Source organism: Peromyscus leucopus, chromosome 20 (assembly GCF_004664715.2).
Source record: "Peromyscus leucopus breed LL Stock chromosome 20, UCI_PerLeu_2.1, whole genome shotgun sequence".
Taxonomy (NCBI): domain Eukaryota; kingdom Metazoa; phylum Chordata; class Mammalia; order Rodentia; family Cricetidae; genus Peromyscus; species Peromyscus leucopus.
The window spans coordinates 35,892,928-35,917,119 of NC_051080.1; the positions used below are offsets into that span (position 1 = coordinate 35,892,928).

Sequence of the window (24,192 nt, forward strand, 5' to 3'; positions counted from 1 at the left end):
GAAGACTCATCAGATAAAGGAGCCCGCTGCCAAGCCTGACAACCTGAGTTTGATTTCCCAGAACAACCCACGTTGTGGAAAGAGAGAATCCATTCCTACCAGTTGTCCTGACCTTCACGTGTGTGGTGGCATGTTTAAACATGAACACATTCTCCCTGCGCATATACTCACACAGATAGACAGCACTGTTAAAGCAAAAATAAGTGGGATGTTATGGTGCACAACTTTAATGCCATCACTCAGGAGACAGAGGTGAGCAGATCCAATGTGAGCTTGAAGCTGGCGTGGTCTACGTAGCAAGTACCAGGCTAGCCTGGGCTACACAGAGAGATCCTGCCTCGAAAGGCAAAAAGTAAAATACAAGTAGATCATCATAATACTGGGCAACCATGAGACGCGCCGGCACCATTGAAGAGTGCAGATAAAGTGGGTGTAATCGACATGTAAGTCATATTTCAATCAGTACATTTGAAATACAAAACTAAGGTTGGTCTGGGACCCAACTAGACCCGGGGGCCATTTTCAGAGCAATCTAGCAACTTTGAGTAAATACAGGAAGGGCGGCTGAGAAAGCTGGAGGGAAACCCCCAGGCTGGCCTAGAGGAAGTGAGTCTAGCCTCCCAGTAGTCCTCTGTAGGTCCAGGCAGGTGACCCAACTAGACCTTTGTGAACCAGAGAAGATGATGGTCTCTGAGACCCTTCACAGTGGCCTGAGACTCCGCTCAGCTGGTGGAGGACCACTGGACAGCCAGACCCCTCGGGGGCTTGCAGAGACCTCCTGCTTTTGAAGCAGGACTCTGGCTCAGTGCAGCCACCCAGGGGCCTGTGGGCTGATGAAGGGGAGCCCCAGAAGCTCGGCACGGTGTAGGCAGGCCCTGGGTGGATGCTTGTATGTGATGCAGGACAAGGTGCCAGGGAAGAGAAGGTTGGTCCCCCCCCCTTCCTTCTTTTCTTTAGCCACAAAACATCAGCCGCAAGCCCGGCTTTAAGAGAAGCCAGAGGTGGCCTGAGTACATCCTGGCTCTGTTCGCTGGGAGCCTGGCTAGAGAGCTAACTCCAAGAAAAGGAAAAGCACAGTGACATGAAGGGTCAGCCCAGCTGAGTCTAGTGGGATAGACCAGTAGCCCATTGCTGGGGAATCAGAAGCAGGATCACAAGTTCAATGCCTACCTAGGCTATAGAGTGAGTTCAAGGCCAGCCTGGGCAACTTAGTAAGACCTGCCTCAACAAGTAAAGAGAGAGCTAGGGATATAGCTCGGTGGTAGAGTGCTTGCTTAGTATGCACAAAGTCCTGAGTTCAATCCCCAGTACTGTCAGAAAGAGAAAGAGGCCCTAACAGAAGAACACACTGACCTGAAATGACCCAGAGAGGAAAGTTGAACAATCCCTGAACAATGCAAACGAGAATTCCAGAGAGAACCTCTGTGAGTGTGTCTGTACATGTCCATTTGTGTGTGCGTGGTGTGTAAGCCCGAGGTCCAAATTGGGTGTCTTCCTGAACTGATCTCTACCTTATTTTCTCTCACTGAATCTGAAGCTCTCTAATTTGGCCAGAAAATCCTTGAGCTCTCCTGTCCCAGCTTCCTCAGCACTAGGATTACAGACATGGCTTTTGTTGAGGTGGGGTCTCACCATGTAGCCCTGACCAGCCTGGATTCACAGAGATCTGGCCTCTGCCTCTGCCTCTAGAATGCTGGGGATATATGCGTGTGCGGGCCAGCTGTGGCTTTTTGCCTGGGTAGCTGGAGACCAAACTCAGGTCCCCTGGCTTGCAAACCGGAGCTATCTCCTGGCCCTACTGTGTAGCCTGGATTACCTGGTGTACTTACTATGTAGCCCAGGTTGGCCCCAAAGTCACAGCAATTCCCCTGCCTCAGCCTCCTGAGTATTAGGTTGCAGGCATGCATCACGGTACCTGACTCCTGAGGTGACACGTAAAGATGTGCTTTTTTTCTGAAGGAAGGCAACCCACAAGAGGTAGGGGTGAGGAGCCAAAAACAAGCTTACACAGCTCACATGGGAGGGGTGGGTAAGCTTAGTGGAACAGCAGTAAATTCATCTCTTGGGCAGACCAGGTTGGGCAAACCATGGTTTCCAGGAGGGAAGAGGTGGAGAAGTTGGGCTCCCTCTGAGGTATTCTCAGAAAGCCCCAGGGTTGTGTTGACAGCCTGCGAGCCCAGTGGGGGTAAGGCCTCAAGGCCTGGACCAGAGCTGGAAAATGGTTTCTGCACAAACAGGACAGGAAGATTGATGGCCTGCTGCTAGGTTTGGGCTTGGCTTCCAGGACTCATGGGTTTGTCTCAGGGAATAATGATGTACTCGGAAGAGCAGGTGCTTGCAATGATTTGGTTAGGAGAGAACTGTGTGTCCTGTGGAGCCCAAGGCAGGCAGTGGGGGCTGGAGTGGAGGCTGAGTGAAATCAGGACACTGCCCTCAGAGCCCAGGAGAAGGCACCTGACCCAAGGCCCCAGCAACACTTAGGCCAAGGCTGGGGTGGTCTCAGTGGGAAGAAGGTCTTCCTAGCTGGAGCAAGGTTTAGATTCTGCAACCCTTGCTTTCTAATTGATGAAAAATCTTTTCCTTCTTTCTTTTCTTTTCTTTTTTTTTAGACATGGCTTCACTGTGTAGACCAGGCTGGCCTTGAACTTACAGAGACCCACTTGCTTCTGTCTCCTGAGTGCTGGGATGAAAGGTCTATACCACCATGGCCAGCTGGTGCAAAACTCCTAAGGAGCAGTGTGTATTCACATTTGAGTACCTGTCAGGCACAGCAGGGAAGATAGCTGGGACTGCAGAGCCCAGAGAAGGGCCCATCACAGTGTGGACCCCCAGAAAAGACTTCCTGGAGGAGCTGTGCCCAAGGCCACTCATTAAATGTGCATTCACTGTGGCCCAAAGAGGAGGGCCTGACAGACCCTTTGCAGGGGCTACTGAAGTCAGGGGCCTGTGATGGTGCAGGACGCCAAGGTGGTGGGGACATTGTGAAGAAGGCTCTAGGTTGCATCTGAACTGGAGACTGGACCCCTCCTGAGGACAATGAGGGGCTCTTGCTCTGGTTCTGAAACCAGAGTGATTTGATGAGGTGTCAGGAGCTTTCTGTTGCTCCTGTTTCTGTTTTGTGTGGTGGGAGAACCAAGAGAGACAGGGGCAGGGACACCCGTCAGGCTGGCGAAAATCCAGAGAGCAGAAGATGTTCAGGACAAAGACATTGGGCCAGGGCCAGGGCTGGGGGCGGGGGCGGCAGACTCAAACAGCGAGTCACGTGGGAAGTACAATTGTCAGGATTGATGACTGTTGAGGAAGAAGAAAGAGGTACCTCAGATGACACCCAGGCTTCTAGCTTGAACCCTGGGGTGGCAGTGGGGGCATCTAAAGGGACAGATTCAGGGGAAGGTGATGAGTGGGTGGAGACATATTAAAGGGAGGGATCTAGGTGGGGTGGGCTTCGTGTCCTCAGGGAAATATGAGTATACGCCTGCCACGTTTTATTTAGTTCTTGGGCTTGGCTCTGGAACTTACGCCTCATCTGCTTTAGTTGGAAGGCGAAGAGGATGAGACCAGAGAGGCTGAGTAACTTGCTCTAGACCACAGAGCTCAGGTTTGTTTGGTTTCATGTAGTCATAGAAGTAGCGAGAGGGAGTGATGGGGTGGGTGAACTAGAAGGTGGCCTCGCTGTGCTCAACCCCATGCCACTCCCACAACAGGGCAGCCTGACCCTGGCTAGGTGAGAGCTTTGGCACAGCCCTATTCACCAGCCCCCCCTCCCCCGCCCTGCTTTGGGCTGGCAGGAACAGCATCATCTATCAACCTCGAGGTGTGGACCAAGGGAAATAAACACCAATTAACCACCCCAGCTTCCCTATTAATGAACATCGCTTCCTGACGCTGGGCTCATTTGTGGATTGCTGGCTGCAAGATGATGCGAGGCCAGGAGGCCAGGCTGAGGGCTGTTTAAGAGGTTTAGACTGATTGCGGAGACATCTGCTTGGCAACAAGCTAAGTGGCCTGTGTAGGGGGGAGGCTGGAATTGGAAGGATGGTTCCAGGACCCGGGGCATGGGGTACCTGTGGGCGCAGAGGCTCCCTCCGCATCTGTGGTTCTGTGTAACGGTTGTGGAGCTGGGGCAGGCACTGGCCTCAGCTGCTGGGACAACCTGGAGAACCAGGGTAGCGCAGGGGGGGAAGGGACGGGCTTTAGACGCTCCTGGGTTTGAATTCCAGCTGTTATACTTCACAGCTGTGAGGCCTCTGGGGAAAGCTGGGCCGTTTGAGCTGGCCTCCCTCCAAGGCACGAAGGTCTTATCCAGAAGCACCTCCTAGGGCCCCCCCCTAGCCAAATCCACTTTCCTGACTAGCCAACCTCTCACCCTTTGGGGTCCCCTCCCCAAAGATCAGCCAGGACTACCTAGGCTCCTGACCAGCCCCATCACCTCTGACCATTGTTTAGTATCAGGTGCGTGTCTTATCCACCGAGTACACTCTGCTGTGAGCTTGGCAAGGAAAGAGTCAGACCCCCTGCTTCTGAGAACATTGACTACTCACAGAAGGCGGCGTTCACTCAAAATGGCCCATCCTACCAACCCCATCCCAGGAGTACTACAGACATCCGGCTTTTGGAAGCCAGATGGGTGGGCAGAATGCTAGACTACACGCTGACACTTTGCTGATTTCAAGCAAGTCTCCTTCTGTCTCCTTCTGTCTAAGCCTCAGTTTCCCACGTCAGTAGAATAAGGGAATATATGTACACACACACACACACACACACACACACACACACACACACACACACACACACACACACGGTAACGCTTTCTCATAGACACGCCTGCTGACAGACACACAGGGGCACTCAACACATACCATCACCCTGTGTGAGGAAATGGATTGTGAGGAGGCTCTGGGTTCGGGTGTGGTAGAATCAGCAGGAGTTTGGGGTGGATCTCGCTGCCCGGTGGGGCCCTGGCAAATCTGTTTGGTCAGGCCCCCCCCCCCAATCAGGTGAACATGTGTGGTCCGAGAGAGTGCTCAGTATGGAGTGTTCATGCTGGGGAGGAAGCAGTCAGGACCAGGTGAACCCAAGATCCTTCCCTCCCCCTTCCCCCTTCCTCGCCCTGCCCACTGCACCCTCCCCAAGTCAGTGGCTTCCAGGCAGCCGGCTCCAGAGCCAACCCCGAGGACTACTTCCGCTGAGTTCTTTCCTGCCGCTGCCCAGTCCATCGCCCAGGGCCCACTTGGGTGTTCCCTGACTCACTCCAGTGTCTGGGCCGACTCCCTCTGGTTGGTTCTTCTCGACTGATTCAGGGTTATAGGAAATATCCTGGCTGGAAATGGGACAAAGCAGATTGCCTGGCCGCCAGGCCAGTGTTTGATGATTAACCTAGAAGCCACCTTCCTGCACCAAGCCCTCCCTTCTGTCTGCATGGCCACAGAGGGAGTTAGTAACAGACACTGTGCTAAGGCCAAGAGTGCTCTTGGGGGCCTCACTTGCAGTAACGGGGTGCAGGATGCCGTCCTTCCTGGAGGCCGAGGCTTCGGGAATATTAGTCCCTGTATCCTACTGTCTTAGAAATTCTGGGTCACCTCAGGGCAATTTGAAATTCCAGCACACCCCACTCTTCAAATTCAAAGCAGCAGCTTGGGGCAAGGTGTCCTTGGCATGCCCAGGCAGCCCCAGAAGACCCTGGCGGCTTTCACGCATCTGTTCCCAGGGCACCAAAGCTGGCATTCCAATTTTGCTTACTGTAGATTTTTCTTCAGGATGCCAGGGCACACGCCACACAAACCTTACTCCGTTCTGACGTTCTTGTCCCTTCCCTAACAGGCAGAGGGCCGGTAACCATGCCTTAACTCTTTCCAGGTGGTCTAGGGTGAGGAGGCCCAAGGATGCAAGGCCTGAGGGGGGCGGGGTCCTTCCCGTCCTGCCTCTTGTCTGTCTTGGTCTCCAGCCTGCCCCAGTGAAGCCCAAAGAAGAGAGCAAGATCAGGTGAACCCCTGAGCCCCAAGAAGTGAAGGTCACCCAGGCAGAGGAGAAAGCCCGGCCCCCCCACAGCTCCTTGTTCCTCCTGCCCCTCAGCAGGGACGGCAGCTGCTCCTCCTCAGTCTTGGGGCGGCTGCAGCACTTTGCCCTCCCCACCCTGCCAACGTGGGGGACTCTGGATTTCCTTCCCCCTCCACAGGGGGCTGGGGGATGAAATCCCATCCAGTTCCTCCTCCAGGGTCTGGGGATGGCTGAGTTTCCACTCAGTACGGAGCTGGGATCTGAAGACGGGCTCTCTTCTGCCAGTAGCCAGGGCTTCCAGCTTGGCGAGAGAAAATGGGGCAATGCCAGGCCAGACACGGACTGAGCTCAGAAGCCAGTGGCCAATCCCTATCTGGAGGGGGCACCTACTCTGTAAGGGTTCCCCCCACCCCAGAGTCATCTCCCTCAGGACAGGATAGGGCACTGTTCAGCGGACCTAAGAGACCTCTGCAATAAGTGAGTCCTGTTGTCACGACAAGAAGCCACCACTAAAAAACCCCAGCTTAAACAGCAGGTTTATTCTCACAGTTCTGGAGGCTAGAAACTAAACTGTGTCCCACTGAGCTCAATCCATCGTCAGCAGAGCCAGGCCCTGCGGGGGTTCAGAGGGCGATCCATCTGCAGTCCTTCCCCAGCTCCTGGCTCCTCCTCCACTTCTCACACCCATGTGGCAGCAGTCACCTCCCCCCTCCCTCCTGCAGGGTACCCGGCTGGTACCCCGGCCACCTAGATGACCCAGGATCCTCTCTCCTCTAGAGACCTCTAGTTATATGTCTGTGCAGACGCCTGCCACACCACCCAAGGCCTCGAGGTTCCTGGGATGAGGACCTGGGCACATGATCTGTCTCTGACAACTGGGCACAGAATAGATCCCCATTGATCCGTAGTGTTTCAGTGACTGGGGGGAGAAGGAACTGGAGACCTTTCTTTGGGCTAAACAGGGCCCCTAACCTTATGAAGGCCTAGGCATCAGCAATGTCCCTCCTCTGCTCAGAGACACCCATGCAGTGCAGTGTGTCCTTCAAAGTCAGGTGCAGGGCTAAACTTCAGTGCTGGTGTGAGGGGCAGGGCCAGCTTAGAGACCCACAGCAGCCAGGGGGCCTCGGCATGCCTACCCAAAGCCAGATGATGGCAATAAGTCCATGGCTAGGAAGAAACAGGGCTCTGGGGCTTGCTGGGGACGTAGGGAGGCCACAAGAGGAGGACTGCTGTGGGCCAGGACAGCACACGTGGGCCTGGAGTATGGCTACAGAGGCTGGCATGATGCAGCAGGAGCTGGGGCTGTGGTCCTGGCCCAGAGAGATGATGCAGACTGTCTGGAAGCAGCTCTGCCCTCAGCATCTAAGGGCAAGGGCAAGGTGGAACTCCGGAGTCCCCTGAGCGTTCCCTGCCCCGAGAGCGGAGGGCAGGAGGGTGGTGGCAAAGCATGGGGCCTTCCTTGCTACCTCTTCTCCATGCTCTGCATCTGCAGACTGAGGGAGGTGAAGCTGGCCAAGAGGTCTGTCACTTCATCCACCTGCAGGAGAAACCCAGGCGGAACCGGGGATCGCCATGGAATACAGGCAGTGCCCCTCTTCAGGACAAATGCTTGCCCCGTCTTGGTGTTTCAGTGACTGGGATGGGGTTTGGAGACTTTTGACTTTTGTGTTGGGCTCAGCAGGGTCTGTCCTTGACCAGTGAAGGCCTAGGTGTCACCAACCCTTCTGACTATGGGTTCATCCTGGGCATCAGGTAGTCTGAGACTGCGGGCCAACCCCCCCCCCCCCCCCCCCCGCTCCCCCACCGAGAGCAGGGACATGAGCACACACCAGCCTCCACAGCTTCCCGGGAGTGGACAGAAGCTGTCAGGGCCACGGTGGTGGCGACACCCCAGTCCTGTGGCTACAGCTCACCTGCTCTTTGGTACTTGTCATCTGGAGACGGGTACAGAGGTCATCCAGCCGTTCCCGCTGTTCATGCCGCCCCAGGCGCTCCAGGTACTCCCGTAGCATGTGGATGATCTGGAAGGAGATGGCGGGTTGAGCTGCTGGCTAGGAGGCAGGCACAGGCCCAACTTGCCACCATTAGCATAATGGAGCGGGGATGTTGGGGTCAGTGAGATCAGGAGCCCTAAGCCAGAGGCAGGAGGCCTGGTAAGCGTGGTACCCATCCAGGTAGAAATCGCTCACCTGCTTCACCTCCAGCCGGACGGCCTCCAGGCACTGGGAATGACCTTCCTGTAGGATGTTCAGCTTTGACTTGGCCAGGTGTAGGGGCGTGCGGCCAGCTCTGTCCAGGGCATCCACACGGGCCCCTGTGGTAACAGGCAGATGGAAGCATGCTGGGATGAGACTAAGAGAAGGGCGGGAAGAGGGGACGGGGCCACATACCTCCTCGAAGCAGTGTGGTGATGACAGGCACATGGTTGGTACACGCCGCTGCAAAACAAGAGAGACTTAAGAATCACGACTGTGGAGAACAGGGAAGAGAAGCTGTGTCTGGGTGTGCCTGTGCTACATTACTCCTGAGACAGGATCACCAAGGCAGTGTGCCCTATTGGGCAGGATTCAGGTCAAGTCCCATTTTCTCCCTGTACAGTTGGGGAAACTGAGGCCCGGAGATAGGACTCACTATGATCGATGGTGTGAGTCAACAGCAAGGCTGGGTCAGCCCAAGCTCACAACCCACTTCCTAGCAGAGGTGCTGCAGCCAGTCCAGGGCACACAAACGCCTCTGCCCAGTGCACAGCCTACTGTGAATGGCTGGTCTGGGGGACCCAGGCTGTGGGGAACGCACACTTGTGCTTCAGGCCTTGCCAGGATGCTAGGAGATACTTCCGGGAGCCTACAGAACCCTAGGCTTTATGTCTTTGAAGTCCACCTTGCAGTGGCCTTCGAGGACTTACCCAGGTGCAGTGGTGTGTTGCCCAGGCCATCCTGTTGGTTGGGGTCAGCCCCATGGTCCAGGAGAAGCTGTACTGAAGACAGAACCAGCCACGGCGTACTGTTAGAGGTCCAGCAACTAAACCCCGCCCTCCAGCCAGGAGAGGCGCCCTGGAGTGCAGAGTGCGGGATCCAGACATGGTTCCCCATGCTGCTGCATGCACTCAATTACTTATGTGATCTGCAGGGTTTATGCGTAGGACCCCAAGGGTCCGGAACCAGGGACTCAGGGAGAATCTCTTGGCCTCTCGGTCCTATCCGACAGAGGGAAGTACCCGGGAAGACTCCTGAAGGTATTTCCTACACCCCCTATAGCAGCACGCTGGCCGCACTGAGTGAGGCCATAGATGACGCTGCGCTCCATGAACAGTCTCTCCTCTTCAGCAGTCCTGGGCCACCTCAAGTTGCCAGGCCTTGCCAATCATCCAGCTGGAATCACTGGAGGGCCAGGCTGAGTCTCACAAAAGAGCACAAGCTAATTCCAGAGGGATTGGTCAGAGATGAAATGGGAACAGTAACACTGTCACATCTCTAGAAGAAAACAGGAGACTATCTTCGTGGGAAAAGCGAAGATTTCGTGAAGTTACACCCAGAAAAACCCACTAACCACAGGAAAGGAGCAATGAGCGAACTGTCCACGCTGGGCCTGGTGGCTTAGGTCTGTGATTCTAGCTATCCAGGGGTCTGGGGCTGGAGGGTCTCAGGTTCAAGGCCTACCTGGTTTGTAGCATGAGCTTAAGACCAACCTAGACAACTTACTAGGACCCTGTCTCAAACCAAAAAGTAAAAAGAGGGCTGGACTATAACTTAGTGGTGGACCACTTGCCAACACATGTAAAGACCTTGGGTTTGAGCCCAGGACCACAAAAGGAAAAAAAAAAAAAAAAAAAAAAAAAAAAAAAAGCCGGCCCAGGTGTGGCAGTGTACACCTGTAATGTGAGCACCTGGAGACAGAAGGAGGTCGGTGGTCATTTCTCAGCAACACACAGCAAGTATAAGGCCAGCCTGGGCTACATGAGACCCTGTTACACACACACACACACACACACACACACACACTAACAAGCATTAACAAGCACTTCTGTTTATTAAATGACCATTCCCCAAGGCACACTGGCACACATCTGTCATCCCAGCACTTGAGGGCTCCTGTCCCGAGTCTTCATGTCCCACAGCCCGGGTCCCCCTGAGGCATGCAGACAGCAGTTCCTCCCCCATTCCATTCACCGGCCTGGACCCGTTCCTGTCGCGTCCCCCGGGACTCACCAATCTGGTCATTGCCATTGCAGGAGGCAAAATGAAGGGCCGTGCGGCCCTTGTCGTCAGCGGCGCAGGGGTCTGCCCCGTCCTCCAGCAGCTGCTGCACTGACCACCGCGATGGCGGAGGAGAAGCGGAGAAAGAAGTAATGTTAGCTGTGCCATAGTCCCTAAGGATGGCCAGTGATGCTCAAGGCCCCTCCAGATGAACCGTTCACAATTCACAGGAAAGGTGGTCCCTCCTAGATGCCGGCCCCACGGGGACTACTGGCCCCGGGGGCATCTGTCATCTTACTGTGTTTAACCGATGTGCCTAGGCATCGGCTAGAACATCAGAAGAGGCTCCTGATCTTTACGGTAGGAACTGCAGAGTCACAGTAATTCTGGCGTAGGCCGTGGCCCCATCCTCTGTCTCTGCTAGGATACATATCCGTTCCAGCTGGACACAGCTGCCCAAGCTACTGGCTGGTACTTGGTTCTCAAGAGGTAGCACTTGGAAGGGACCAGAGCACAAGCCCCAGGGACACACAGAGTCCCAGGCTAAGAAGCAAGAAAGGAGTGCACAGCCACCATCATGAGGCGGTGGCAGGAGCTGGGATGAGCACAGGCCTGGAGGCCTGGTCTTCACAGCATCATCAGAAATGGGCTTCATCTCTGCCCTGACATCTGCAGAGCCGCTGTGAGGGCGATAATGGATGTGCTATTGCTTCCCTGACAGTGCAGGGCCCTGAAAAGGGGGAGACATTATGTACTAATGACCATGTCCAGCAGAAGTGGGGGAAATTGCTGCCAGTCATTTTAGAGTCTGACATTTTAGTCTTTTTTCCCCAGCAGCACCCTCAAGGATCTGAGTCCTTCCAGCCAAACTGCTCCCTGTCCATGTAGCTCTCCCCAGCTGAGTCAGCCTCTCCTCTCCCACAATTCTCCATTTCCTGTTCATCCTGTTCTTTAGCAGCAGGGGACTGTCCATTCTAGACCAGTGCTCACTGGACAGTATACTCGGGATTCTGGCCAGGAGTCAGCCTGACAATAGCCATGCAAGGTGTCACAAACACTTGCCAGACCAGGACACTTCGGCCCAGTGAGACATAAGGTTCAGAGGCCACAGTGACCCAGGTGACAAGAGGCAAAGCAGGCCGCAAACCTGGCTTCTTTCTCTGTGCCAGCTCAGCACAGCACTGCTGTGTTTCCAATTCCTGCCTGGATTTGTTTTGGTTTTCAGTTCTTGGAGACGGGGTTTCCTGTAGCCTGTTGTAGCCCTGGCTGTCCAGGAACTCACTCTGTAGACCAGGCTAGCCTCGAACTCACCAAGATCTGCCTGCCTCTGCCTCCTGAGTGCTGGGATTAAAGCCGTGTGCCACTGCTGCCCAGCTCCATCTGGGTTTTGAACTGGCGTCACTTTATAGTCTTCCTCCTCAGCTATATTACAAGTTTAAGGCTTTGGTATGAGGCATAGTGTCCCTTAAGTGCTCAGTTAGTGTTTCTGACTGGCTGTCTGGCTGTCATGTCACACTCCTGTAACCATAGCACTCTAGAGACAGGAGATTCACAAATTCAAGACCAAACTGAAAGACACCAGCCCTAACCCATCCCTGAAGTGGCCTTCGCATCCGGAAAAGGTACGGTGCCCTTTTCTTCGAAGGCAGCTTAACAGGCAGAGGGCCGATGGATTCTGTTGTACAATGGAACAGCAGCTGAAAGCTCATGCCTCTCGAAAGTAGACTGGCATTTAATAGAGGGATGTGGAGAAGAAGGGGATGCTGAGATGAAGCCATATATACACACACAGCCAAGAAGAATGGACAGCTGAATTTAAAAACTGTCAACAATTTCCAGAATTTAAAATCCTGAATCATGACAGGACACTAGTGGAATTCAGGTGTTTCTGGTACGTGGACTGCTCTCACCCAATGTGAGGTTGAACTGTTGACCTTGTGTACATCCTACATCACAAAAGAGTCTGTCAGATACACTAAGCCTATAGGCTGAAGATGATGCCCCAACACTGCGGAGAAACCTCAGGTGACTGACCAGGCAGCTGGCTGTTTCTGTCAACTCACAAATTTTTTGGAAGTTGCTTGCATGCACTTCCTGTTTTTATTTTTGTTAGCTAATATTATTCCCTTCTTGGGTCTCTGAGGGAGTTGAAGATTAGTTAGTTATGGTTGAAGATTAGTTAGCTATAGTTGAAAATTAATTAGGATAGAAAGTACATTAGATATATCTTGGAATTACCAAATAGGATAGATAATGGAATTATTTTCTCTGATTTGTCAAATACCTGTTTAGGTATTTATTACTTGTATATATTGTATATAGTTATTGTACTTTTGTATATAGTTTTTGTTAGTTATAACCTTTTGCTTTTTTTCTTTTTATTAAAATAGAAAAGGGGAAATGTGGTGGTAATCTAATTGTACTGAAATGTGATTTTGATTGTATGTTAATAAATAAAGTTGTCCGGGGGTCAGAGCTATTAGAGCCATAGCAAGAGTGTGGCGGTGGTGGCACACGCCTTTAATCCCATAGATCTCTGTGTGTTCAGGGATATAGCCAGCATTGGAGACATATGCCTTTAAGACCTAGGGGGCTGTACATTCAGACAGTGATGAGGCCGTCACATGTTTGGGTTTACAACCAATGAGAAGGCAGAACAATAATACTATAAAAAAGGCGTACAGACAGGAAGTAGCCCTCTTTTTGCGAAGCTGGGACAGCAGGAGGAAGGGTGAGATTTTAGCTCTGAGCTCTGACCTCTCGGCTTTCTCTTTTACATTGTTTCTGTGTTTCTTATTTAATAAGACAGTTAGTTACATCTATATCTGGATGTATATCTCTTGCCACACCCTAGAGAGTTTTTTAAAAAGTGCCTGGGTGTGCAGGAAGGATCAGTAGGTCAAGGCACTAACCCTGACGCCCTGAGTTCAATCACGGAAACACACAAGGTGGAAGGAGGGAACAAGTATCCCTAAGTTGTACTCTGACATCTACAAGCACACACTTGCTCCCCCAAATAATAGCATTAAAAAATAATGTCTATTATCTTTCATTGCAAAACTTTCTAAGTTGATGCTCAAATATCCTCAAACATTTAATTTCATGGAAAACAGACCAAAGTGAGAAGTGGACAGAGCTTACCGACTATTGCTGAGCCAAAGGCAAGGGAACCATTTGGAAGCAGGTCCCTGAGGTAACTGTCCCTACCCGATGCCTGCTGTAAGGGGCCCTATAACCATGGCCCTTCATCAGTGTTCACATCTTACGTGTTTCTCACAGCATCCCACCACCAAAGCAGAATGCTGTACCCTGGAAGTAGGCAGAACAATGGCCCTCAAATTTTGTGACTATGTTACCTTCAAGGCAAAAGTAATTTTTATAGATCTGCCTAAGGCTAAAAACTCTAAGAAGACAATGCTGAATTATCCAGGCCCAATGGGACTAAATGAATCCTTAAAACCAAAGGACCTTTTCTTTTTTTCTTTTTTTGGTTTCTCTTTGTAGTTTTGGTGCCTGTCTTGGAACTCACACTGTAGACCAGGCTGGCCTCAAACTCACAGAGATCCGCCTGCCTCTGCCTCCCAAGTGCTGGGATTAAAGGTGTGTGCCACCACCACACAGCCAGAGGACCTTTTCTTACTTCAAAAACTAGAGATGGCAAGATAGGACTCGGCCCACTGTGCCGGCTTTGTAGGTGAGAAACACAGCAACTTAGAAACTGCCAAACAAAGAGAAACAGATTCTTCCCAGGACCCTCCAGAAAGAAATGCAGCCTGGAAGACTCCTGCAGTTAGCCTGGCCAGGAACACAGCCTGGGTTGGACGTGTGACCTACAGAACTGCCCATGCTACATGTGTTGTTGAGCACTGACCGTGGGTCATTTGTTGAGGCCGCTCGGATGGTGAATCCTAACTTGATCAGAGAAGTAACCAGGAGATCACATGTCAGTGTGAACCTACGAGGGCATTCTCAGAGAAGATTCAGGAAGGAGGGAATTCCCGCCCTGAGCGTGGGCAGCACCATCCCATATGCTGCGGGCCTAGAAGGACAGGACAGGGAAAAGGAGGGAGCCTGAGAGCACATGCATGCTCTCTCTCTGCTTCCTGACGCAGTGACAATGACCTCCCTTCTGTCACGCCCACCCTACAGCAATGGCCAATGCAGACGTGCTTTTCTTTTCTTTTTCCATTTATTTATCTTTTTTGTTTGTTGTGTATGTATGGTATATGTTCAAAGTATGTGTAAGTGCATGTGCCTATGTGTCTGCATGCAGGGACCGGAGGAGGGCATTAAGGACCTTCTGTCACTCGCCACCTTATTTTATGACATAAGGTCTCTTACTGAACCTGAAGCTTCCTGCTTCACTTTGGATGGATGGCCACCAAGCTCCTAGAATCCACCTGTCTCCAACTCCGATGCTGGGGTTACAGGCACATGGAGCCATACCTGATTTTCTCACACGGGTCCTAGGGATTTGAACTCAGGTCCTCTTGTTTGTACAGCAAATGCTCTCTCCCACGGAGCCAAGCCTATTATTTTCCTCTCGCTCTGTACCCCAGGCTGTTTTAAAACTTACTGTGTAGACCAGACTGGCCTCAATTTGTCATCCACCTACCTCTGCCTCCTGAGGGCTGGGATTAAGGGCATACCCCACCACACTGAGATGTGAATGGAGTAAATGATCTGAGAACTTAAAGATCTGAAATTACGAACCAAAAGCAATCTCCTTCCTTGTCACCGTGACACTCTGACAATACAGCAGCCGTAATGAACCGACACACCCTTCCCCCGACACATGGCAGGTAGCAGCAGCAGTAGCGGTAATGGTAGTAGTAGTACTATTGGTCCTAGAAGCTGTGCTCGTACCCTGATGCTCTACCTCAGTTAGGGAATGCTCAGAAGCAGCAACAGAAAGACAGCTGCAGCGTCCTACATGGAGCCCCACCCATGCTTGTCAGACGCCCTGTCAGTGACAGGTCTGAGGACCAGGTACTGGACAGCCAGGGGGGCCAGACAATCACCCGGCAGTCAAGGCGGAGTGTTCACTCCTGGGAACCAAAAGTTCCAAAGTAAGCACGTGCTCTTTGCTGAATCCAGGGAGGGTAAAAACAAACAAAACAGGCATGGTCCCTAGCATCAGGAAGCACACACAGGGTGATGAGCACTGGGACACCAGAGACGCTGGGTACCAGAGGAGCCTGGTGAGGGAGTACCCACACCTTACTTCTGTTTTGCACAGTGACTTCAGAGTCAGGGAGTGAACACAGCGAGCATGCTCCAAGGAATGAGGGTGAGCTGGCAGACTGCCCGGGTATGGAGTCCTTAGGTGCACACTCACCTGTTTCTACATCATTGGCATTGGCCGAGTCCCTCAGCCTCTTCAGAGCTACAAAGAGAGAAGAGACAGTTAACTAAAAAAAAAAGGACCAGACCAGACCAGAAGGCGCACGCTTCCCGGCTCCCCCTGGTAGTCCGCCCTTCAGTCACAGCAGAACAGAAAGGCAAAGGTTTTGGGGTAGAAACCACTAGTCTGGGGACAAGGAGAACCTGGAACCGGGCCACAGCTGGAGGAGAGACCAATTTCTGTAACAAAGCTGACTCCTGGAGCCAGATCTAATTTCTGCCCCTTGTGGTAGCTGGCAACCTTGAGCACGCCAGTTTCTTACCCTGGGCCTTGGCCCATCATCTGTAAAGCAAGGCTGAGCTGTTCTGCCAGCCCTTAAGTTGTTACAAAGAAAACCGAGATAATCCTTTTTTAAAGAGAAAGAGTCAGAGGGTTCATTTAGTCCTTTGTGAGCTAACTGCACTCCACCTTTCATTATTCTAGTCCTCCCTAAATGGATTACCAACCTTGCTAATTCCTAAGCAGAAACGTCCACGGACATTGCCTCTGCTTTAGAACTAACAGGAATTACCTTTGCTGTCAGAGAATGGTCAAAAACAAAACAAAACCAAAACAAAACTGCAGACTAGCTGTATCAATTGTATACATCATATGCCACTTTTTGTTTCTATAGCACTTTGAAATTCTCTTTTAATCTTCTCTGAGACAACTTTTCTCTATGTAGCCCTGGCTGTCCTCGAACTCACTCTGTAGACCAGGCTGGCCTCAAATTCAGAGATCTGCCTGCCTTTGCCTCCCGAGTGCTGGGACTAAAGGCGTGCGCTACCATTGCCCGGCCCTCTTTTGACCTTTATAACACTAACACACCAGGTCAAATGGTGCTAGTCTGAAAAGGGACCTTAAAACTTTCATTCTTAACCCTCCTGCACCCCATTTTCCTTTTCACCCATAAACGGCAGAAAACAATATAGCAGATATACCAGGGCAGTCTGGCTGACCTGGGTTCGAATACTGGTACAGTCTTTTTCTATGTGACTTGAAATCAGAATGTCCAAGTGGTAATAACTGGACTTGATATCGATAATATGTAGGATTTGGGGATGCTGAAATGGATTAGTGGGAAAAGATGCTTGCTTCCAAACCCGACCAGAGTGCAATCGCCAGGATTCACACTGTGGACCTAGAACCTGCTACTTCGACCAAGCTAGCCTTGAACTCACAGAGATCTTCCTGCCTCTGCCTCCTGAGGATTACAGGTGTGCACTACCGCACCTGACTGATTTTCTTGTTTACAGTGTATTCTGCACAGGTCATTTCCCATGGGTCACAATCTATCTCTGAAAGGATTATAAAAGGTTGTATTTCAAACAAGTGTTTGGCCCATCACAAAGGTAGACTACACGTTCAGAACCTTCCCTAACTGATAACACCCCAGTAAAGTTGGTAGTGTACCCATTCTACAAATAGAAAACCGAGGCCACAAGTGTCTGTAGGTTGTGCAAGGGCCACGTGTGGGGCAGTCTGATTCAGACCTGTGCATCCACACAAGTTGGTATAGCGTGGCCACGGGCTCTGGGCTCCCTTCTCTAATAATGAAAATTATTCTCCGGCTGTCCCACAGTATTGTCTACTAACAACCACCCCCGAGAGTGGAAAGTTTTTATTCGGTGATGTCCAAGTGGCCAAAGCCACGGTCCTCGGCAGCTCTAACTTCTGCGATCACTCACAAGCGACCCCAGGGATCCCCAGCTGAGCTCACCGTGCACCTCCTTGCCGGTGGGCCCGAGCCGGCGGTGGGGCCTGGCGGCGCGCCTCAGCCGCCCGGTGGGGATCTTGCAGCGCAGTTCGTCGCGGGGCTCGGCGTCCTGCTGCCACAGGACCTGGAGGTAGCGCAGCGGGGACGGGGCCCGGCCGGCTGCCCGGCCCGGGAGGCCTGCGCCGCCGCCCAGCGCAGCGCCTAGGTCTGCGAAGGAGAACAGGCCTCCGGCTTCCGCCAGCGGCTCCGGCGCCACAGCGCACTCGCCGTCGGAGCTCGAGCGGCCGGATCGGGACTCGTCATCCGCGCCCCCGCCGGTGGCTGCCATGGCAACGGCGAGGCGCGGGCCAAGCCGCGCCAGCCTCGTTCCAGACGGACCAACGGACCCGCTTCCCTCCTGGAGGAGCCTCGCTGTCAGCGAGCGGGAGGGCGGGGCCTGCAACCACGGCAACAGAGTGCGGGTAGGCCGGGTCGCGTAGAGCGTCGGACCAATCAGAGACCGCCGACCCTGCGCAACACAGCCAATCAGGCAAGGAAAGCAGAGTACAAGACGAACACTGGTTTCCGGTAGTGTGACTGACGGGCGCATAAGCCAATCACAAATTAGAGTGGCTACGCGCTTAGCGGTTGCTACCGGAGCCAATAAAACAGAAGAGTTCAGGCCACTTTCCCCCCCATCCTCTTCTTCCAGTTCTTCCTGTCGTAGCTCCGGAAAGACGACTGGCAAAGGCTTTAGCCAATCACGGCAAATGCTCTTCAGCCAATCGGAAAGGAAAGTGAAGAAACCAAACTACTCTGGTGTAGGTGTGTTTTGAATCAATGAACATACACACGAAAAGAGAGATTGCCCACAAAACGCACACTGATTTGTAGATATCACCACGAAGCAGGCAGTAATCTCTTCTAACGTAATAGATTTCGCTTCGTCAGGGTTCTCAAAGAATTTTAATTCAATGTTACCTTTAATTCGGGGCAACCCCTCAGTAGGCAGATTAGCCCAGCGCTATTGCTCAGTCTTAAAAATCCTATCTACAGGCTTTTGATGCTTTTCGTGAGGCCCTGCGAGAGACCAGGCAAAGTCACTGGGAAGACTTAACTGCTCACAACCCTCTCTGATATTCGGCATGCACTTCCACCGCTGAGCTGTGACTAGGACACAAGTCTCCCTTTCCCGGTGTGTGACACCTGCCCGCCCTCACAAGCAGCCACGCCTCTCCACAGGTACTACGGAACACTCCCTAGATAATGGTGATGGTCCTCCCTGCCTTCAGGTGAAGCCATGCACTCCTGAGTTTTATCGGGCACATTACCAACTGGCCTACAGTTGCAGTCTCAGCCTCTTGGCCTGGCACTGGTGTTGAGTAATGTACACTTCACTGGAGAGAAAGACCTGGACTTTCGCTCTGGAGGGGACATGGACCACAATACTCTAGTCACCCTCTTCAAGCTTTTGGGCTATAATGTCCATGTTCTGCATGATCAGACTGCACAGAAAATGCAAGAGAAACTTCAGAATTTTGCACAGTGACACACCAGGTCACACTCTCCTCTCACAAGGTGTGGAAGGTGGCATCTACGGTGTGGATGGCAAACTGCTTCAGCTTCAAGAGGTTTTTCGACTTTTTGACAATGCTAAATGTCCAAGCCTACAGAACAAGCCAAAAATGTTCTTCATCCAAGCATGCCGTGTAGAGGAGACGGATGGAGGGGTCGACCAGCAATATGGAAAGAACCACCCACAATAATCCCCTGGATGTGAGGAGAGTGATGCTGGCAAAGAGGAATGAATAAAGATGAGACGACCTACTCTCTCGGACATGATATGTGGCTATGCTTGCCTAAAAGGCACTGCTGCCATGCGGAACACCAAACGGGGTTCCTGGTACATTGAAGCACTCACTCGGGTTTTCTCGGAAAGAGCTCATGACATGCACGTGGCTGACATGCTGCTTAAGGTGAATGGCCTTATCCAGGAGCGTGAAGGCTACGCCCCTGGCACAGAATTCCACTGATGCAAAGAGATGACTGAGTACTGGACTACTCTGTGTCGGCAGCTCTGCCTGTTCCCAGGTCACCCACCCACATGATGCCACCTGCTGTTCATGCTGTTGGAGGCCACTGGACCGCTGGGGGCACAATGGAACCTTCTCTTCAGGATGGTTTTTGTTCTGTCTACCCTCTCAGAGTGGAGAGACTCTACGAGGCTTGTTTCCGGTCAGCCATCTCCATCTTTGGGTATGAGACGTAAGGACAGCTCTTCCAGTGTGGCGCTCTCCCCCTGTAGAGCCAGCTCTGAATGGATTTGTTGCCAGAAGCATTTTTGGCTACAGCCAAAGAGCCTGGAAAATGACATTATGAACACAGTATTGTTGTGGGGAGAATGCATGTGGATTTCTCTTTATGTTTGATATTTCTGTTCCAGGGCTCTTAGGGATACTTTGGTCATTGCTTTTTTTTTTTTTTTTTTTTTTTTTTTTTTTTTTTTACATCATTTAAGGTATCTCAGAGATCATCTCCTATCCTTTTTTCATATCTACAACCTCATTTTTCCCACAGTGAAGATTTGGAAGGTGTCCCAAGTTAATGTGGGTGTGTTCATCTATCTTGATGAGGCAGAGAGACTTAGACCCTGCTACTGTGAGCAGAAGTTCCTTTGCATACTTTCGAGCGTAGGCCTGAGGTGAAGGACTGTCTCCTCAGCTTTCCCCTGGGCTCCTTTGGCCAGAGCCTCGGGTCTGCATGCTGTGACCCTGGAAGTTGTAGACAGCTCCCTGGTCATGCTTTCTTTGAATTGTCACTGAAATGAACCTTGTAGGCCTTTCATCATAAGCACGCGGTGACAGGTAAACGTACCGTGTCTCACCTGTCCCCAGGGTGTCTCCCTCCTTACTGTGATTTCTGATGTGTAGTTAAACTGAACTTCACGGCCGGCCTCCAGGAAATTTCTTGCTTTGCACTGATTCCCCTCTTCATTTTCCTCCCACTCACTGTCTATGCAAAGTCTGTGAAGTCCTCCTTTGCAGGCTCTTCTGGCCACTGAAGGTGTGCTGTATCTTGTTCCTGCCATCTGCTTGAGCATGCGCTTCCTTCAGTGTTCTGAGGCATTACCCCCTTGTCCCTGTCCGTGTGTTAGTGAGGATAGCAACATGCATGATAGACCATTAACCCAGAAGCACTTGTCTCTGCTTTTATGAAACTTATTTATTCTTTAAAACCTTTTGCATTTCCATTTTTGCTTCTCTCCCAGTTTATTCTCCACATAACAGTAGTTTCTGTTTTTAAAATACCTGATGATGTCACTGCCCTGCTTAGAACACTAGCTTCCTGTTAGACCTCATCTAAAATTCAAATCCTTACCCCACTTTACGGGATCTGGCTCTCACCTTCCCTTTGGATCTCAGTAAATGGTGATTTCCCACTAGGCTCCAGCCCCTCTCAGTTCCTCCTTCACTGCCTCAGGTGTTTTTGAGCGCTTCTTTAGGATCGTGTCTGATTCTCGAGTCTAGTGGAGGCTTCTGGTCCGTGCTGTCCACGATCAGTCTTCTGTACCTCTTCTGACTGCATCCTGGTGGCCCTTCATTGTGCTTGCTGCAGTTTGTAGAGGCACACTTGCGTGTTTTGCTTGCTGATACTGTTGGTTAAATGGCACACTGCTCGTGGCTGGCCGTGCTCTGGCGGCCATGCTGACAGAGGAGAGTGAGAGGGTCCACCCCTTTTTAGACTGGGATGCCGTCACAGGCTGATGGCATAATTAAGCACAAAATCCTTACACCCCAGATTTTCACTTATTATAAAAGAGCAGGTAGATGGGAATAGGGGCATTGTTCCTCTCAAAAACTGCTTCCAGCTGACAACTGGACGTCAGTTGGCTCTTGGGGGAGTCTTCTGAGGTAGACAGGCATTGTGGGATGCTGTCTGTCATCCGTTTGCTCTGGAGACATGTATCCTTCTTGGCTGTGGCTGGGAACTTTCTGTTTGACAAGATGCTGGTGACACAGAAAAAAAACTTAGAGAACAGAATCATTATTATTTTATGTTGACATTTATCTGAGTTAGATCCAGCCTGTCCCTATGGATTTTGAAACATGTTAAGCTTTATCAGAGACAGATTATTTTAAAGCACCTGTTTTCTTTATTAGTTTGGCATCCAGGAGACAGGTGATCAATTGTTAAAAGCATCTCACAGTAATAGAGGTTTATATTATATTAAAGTCTTTTTGTAGTGCCCAGACGCTTTTGGGTCTGGGGGTGTAAATACCTTTAGCTGTTACAGTTTCTTACTTGATGATCTCTGAACTCTGGTTCTGTGGTGGTCCTGTATCATTGGCTGAACAGTGAGTTAGAACAGGGAACTGGGAAGAGAAAAGCTTGTGGTACATGAGATTTTTTTTTTTTTTTTTTTTTTTTTTTTTTTGGAATTAGGGACAAGGCAAAGATCAGGGCTCTGTCTGTATGCACGTGAGAAACACAGGCAGTGGATCTGGAGTGAAACAATGAGCTCTTATTTTAGGTGGAAATCTTTTTTCATTAAGTAACTCTGAAAGTGCAATTAAATCTGGTGAGGTGGTAAGGCTGTCCTCTGTACCTGACAATAAAGGAGAGGTGACATCCCAAAACTCCCAGGACCAAGTCAGTGGCTCTGGTGTCCAGAAGGAAAGAAACAGATCGCTTCCCTGCTGCGTTCTGGGTTCCCTGCCATGTCTGTAGCCAAGCCTAGGTCTGCTGGAAGTCTTAGCTTGATGTACCCATGCATCTTAGCGCCTGGGGGCAGTCAGCTGACTGGTTGTCTTTCTAGGTGGCACTTTTAACAAGGCTGTTGATGGCCTGGCAGGGCATTCGCTAGCCCGTGGTCTTTTCTTCACTTAAAACAGGGACCCAACAGCTTTTGGGAGTTAGCGAGTGCCAGCACTTGGCAATTTTGTTTTCGGGCTTTTTTTTTTTTTAAGATTTATTTATTTATTATGTAGACAGGAGAGGGTGCCAGATCTCATTACATATGGTTGTGAGCCACCATGTGGGTGCTGGGAATTGAACTCAGGACCTCTGGAAGAGCAGTCAGTGCTCTTAACCTCTGAGCCATCTCTCCAGCCCCGTTTTCGGGCTTTTATCTCTTCCCTGGCACACCTTAAATGCCACAAATGACTCCCTTGCCTGTGGGGTTGGGAGCCTTGCTCTCCAGATGCTTAAGTTTTAGTCAGGGAGGTGTGGGGAACAAGAGATGGATTTTACTCTGTGTCCTGAATTTTTTTTTTCCCCTGATGATTGGTGGCTTAAGGACAGCTTTTGGAAGATCTGCCAGGAGGCAGACTATAAACCGATCCTTTTTGGAAGACTTGTCTGAGGCTATAAGCTGATTTTTGGCTCAAGAGCCATCCTGAGTACTGTAAACTTACTTGTATGGATCTTAGCCACTTCCAGACCCGTCTGTGTTTCTCAAGGCAGTTCGAGAATGAGTGGGTGGCGTTAAGTTAAGGTGAGTTAGGGTGAGTCCTAGAAACCGCCCAAGCCCGCCCATTTGAGCCCGCCCCCTGCTGGTGGAAGTCAGAAAAGGTTGCACATGGCAGATGCAGAAGTGGGGAGGGAGAAGGGTTTAGAACTTTAGCAGAAAGCTTGGGGATAAAGTAACTCTTATTTGCTCATTGGCTGGCAGAAGTTCCCACGACGCTGTTATGCGGCCAGGTTTACCAGTGACCCTCCCATCCACCAAGGTATCCGCTCCTTTGTCCCATGGCTGTAGCCAAGAGAAAAATAAAAAATTAAAATAACAAACCGGGATCAGACTACAATCTCGGGCGTCTCCGAGAGTGGAGAGAGATCCATGAATCAGCTCAAGTCACCGTTCCTCGTCAAGGGAAGGTGAGGGCTGCGGCTGCACTGCAGCTGGTCCACCCTTGAACCCTAGACACCTGACATTGCCAGTACAGCCTGAGGACAACCCCCAGGGTGTCCATCGCAAAGAATATAGCTCAGACTACAGCCGCGAGAATGGCGGACTCACTGTGGTGACGGCAGCGGTAGCTGTGTGGGGGTCCAGCGGAGGCAGCGAGGGATGAGCACCTGCTTGCGATCTAGCAGTCTCTCTGGGTGGGGGAGGAGGCGGCAGGTGACAGCGGTCACAGCAGGTCCTCGGTGTGCGGTGGTGTATCCGAGTCACGGCACCAATGTTGGTTAAACAGCGCACTGCTCATGGCTGGCAGAGGAGAGTGAGAGGGCCCACCCACTTTTTAGGCTGGGATGCCGTCGCAGGCTGATGACGTAATTAAGGACAGAATCCTTACAGATACCTCCCCTACTAAGCTGAAAGCTCCCAGAGAGAAGAAACCATGTTCCTTACTTGCTGTATACCCAGTACCTGGAACTTACTAGGTCTTCAATGAATGTTTCTTGAATAAAGGAAGGAGGCAAGCAGCTAACTCTAGTTAAATCCTGCCTTTAACAATTTCTAAATTGCTATTATAGTATGCAGTTTAATTAGTATTTGTACTCTTCTGTTTTTTTCAGGTGTTCTATTTTATTTATTTATTTATTTATCTATTTATTTATCTATTTATTTATCTATCTATCTATCTATTTATTTATTTACTTATTTATTTATTATGTATACAGTATTCTGCCTGCACATATGATTATAGGCCAGAAGAGGGCACCAGATCTCATTCTAGATGGTTGTGAGTCACCATGTGGTTGAAGGGAATTGAACTCAGGACCTCTGGAAGAACAGTCAGTGCTCTTAATCTCTGAGCCATCTCTCCAGCCCCAGGTGTTCTATTTTTATCACTGATTTATTGTTTGTTTTTAAACCATTTGAAGACATATCACGTGTGAGACAACTTCCTTCACATCTCCATGGTGCCCAGCATATATGAGGCCTATGGTAGTTGAGGTGCTCGATTATTATT

The 24,192-nt window shown here is 51.1% G+C and overlaps 1 protein-coding gene and 1 pseudogene across 1 annotated transcript; one reads left to right on the forward strand and one right to left on the reverse strand.

Annotated features, from left to right (window-relative positions):
- Window positions 1-6,515: 6,515 nt before the first annotated feature.
- Window positions 6,516-17,727, reverse strand: Ankrd54 (ankyrin repeat domain 54). Its single transcript, XM_028871118.2, has 9 exons — window positions 17,297-17,727; window positions 15,532-15,579; window positions 10,206-10,304; window positions 8,903-8,974; window positions 8,388-8,435; window positions 8,187-8,311; window positions 7,911-8,018; window positions 7,464-7,534; window positions 6,516-7,359 (listed from the first exon to the last, which is right to left on the reverse strand). Exons 1-9 carry the CDS (start codon window positions 17,619-17,621, stop codon window positions 7,353-7,355), a joined length of 903 nt encoding a protein of 300 aa, XP_028726951.1. The 5' UTR covers window positions 17,622-17,727; the 3' UTR covers window positions 6,516-7,352.
- Window positions 17,620-21,160, forward strand: LOC114694386 (annotated as a pseudogene).
- The last annotated feature ends 3,032 nt before the right edge of the window (window positions 21,161-24,192 follow it).

What these genes read in the sequence shown, in the direction of transcription:
- Ankrd54 (XM_028871118.2), bottom strand. Translation starts at nt 17,621, where the DNA reads ATGGCAGCCACCGGCGGGGGCGCGGATGACGAGTCCCGATCCGGCCGC. An exon ending in TGCCAATGATGTAGAAACAG is followed by an intron (nt 10,305 to 15,531) that starts GTGAGTGTGCAC and finishes CGCGGTGGTCAG; the next exon opens with TGCAGCAGCTGCTGGAGGAC. An exon ending in CAATGGCAATGACCAGATTG is followed by an intron (nt 8,975 to 10,205) that starts GTGAGTCCCGGG and finishes TTCTGTCTTCAG; the next exon opens with TACAGCTTCTCCTGGACCAT.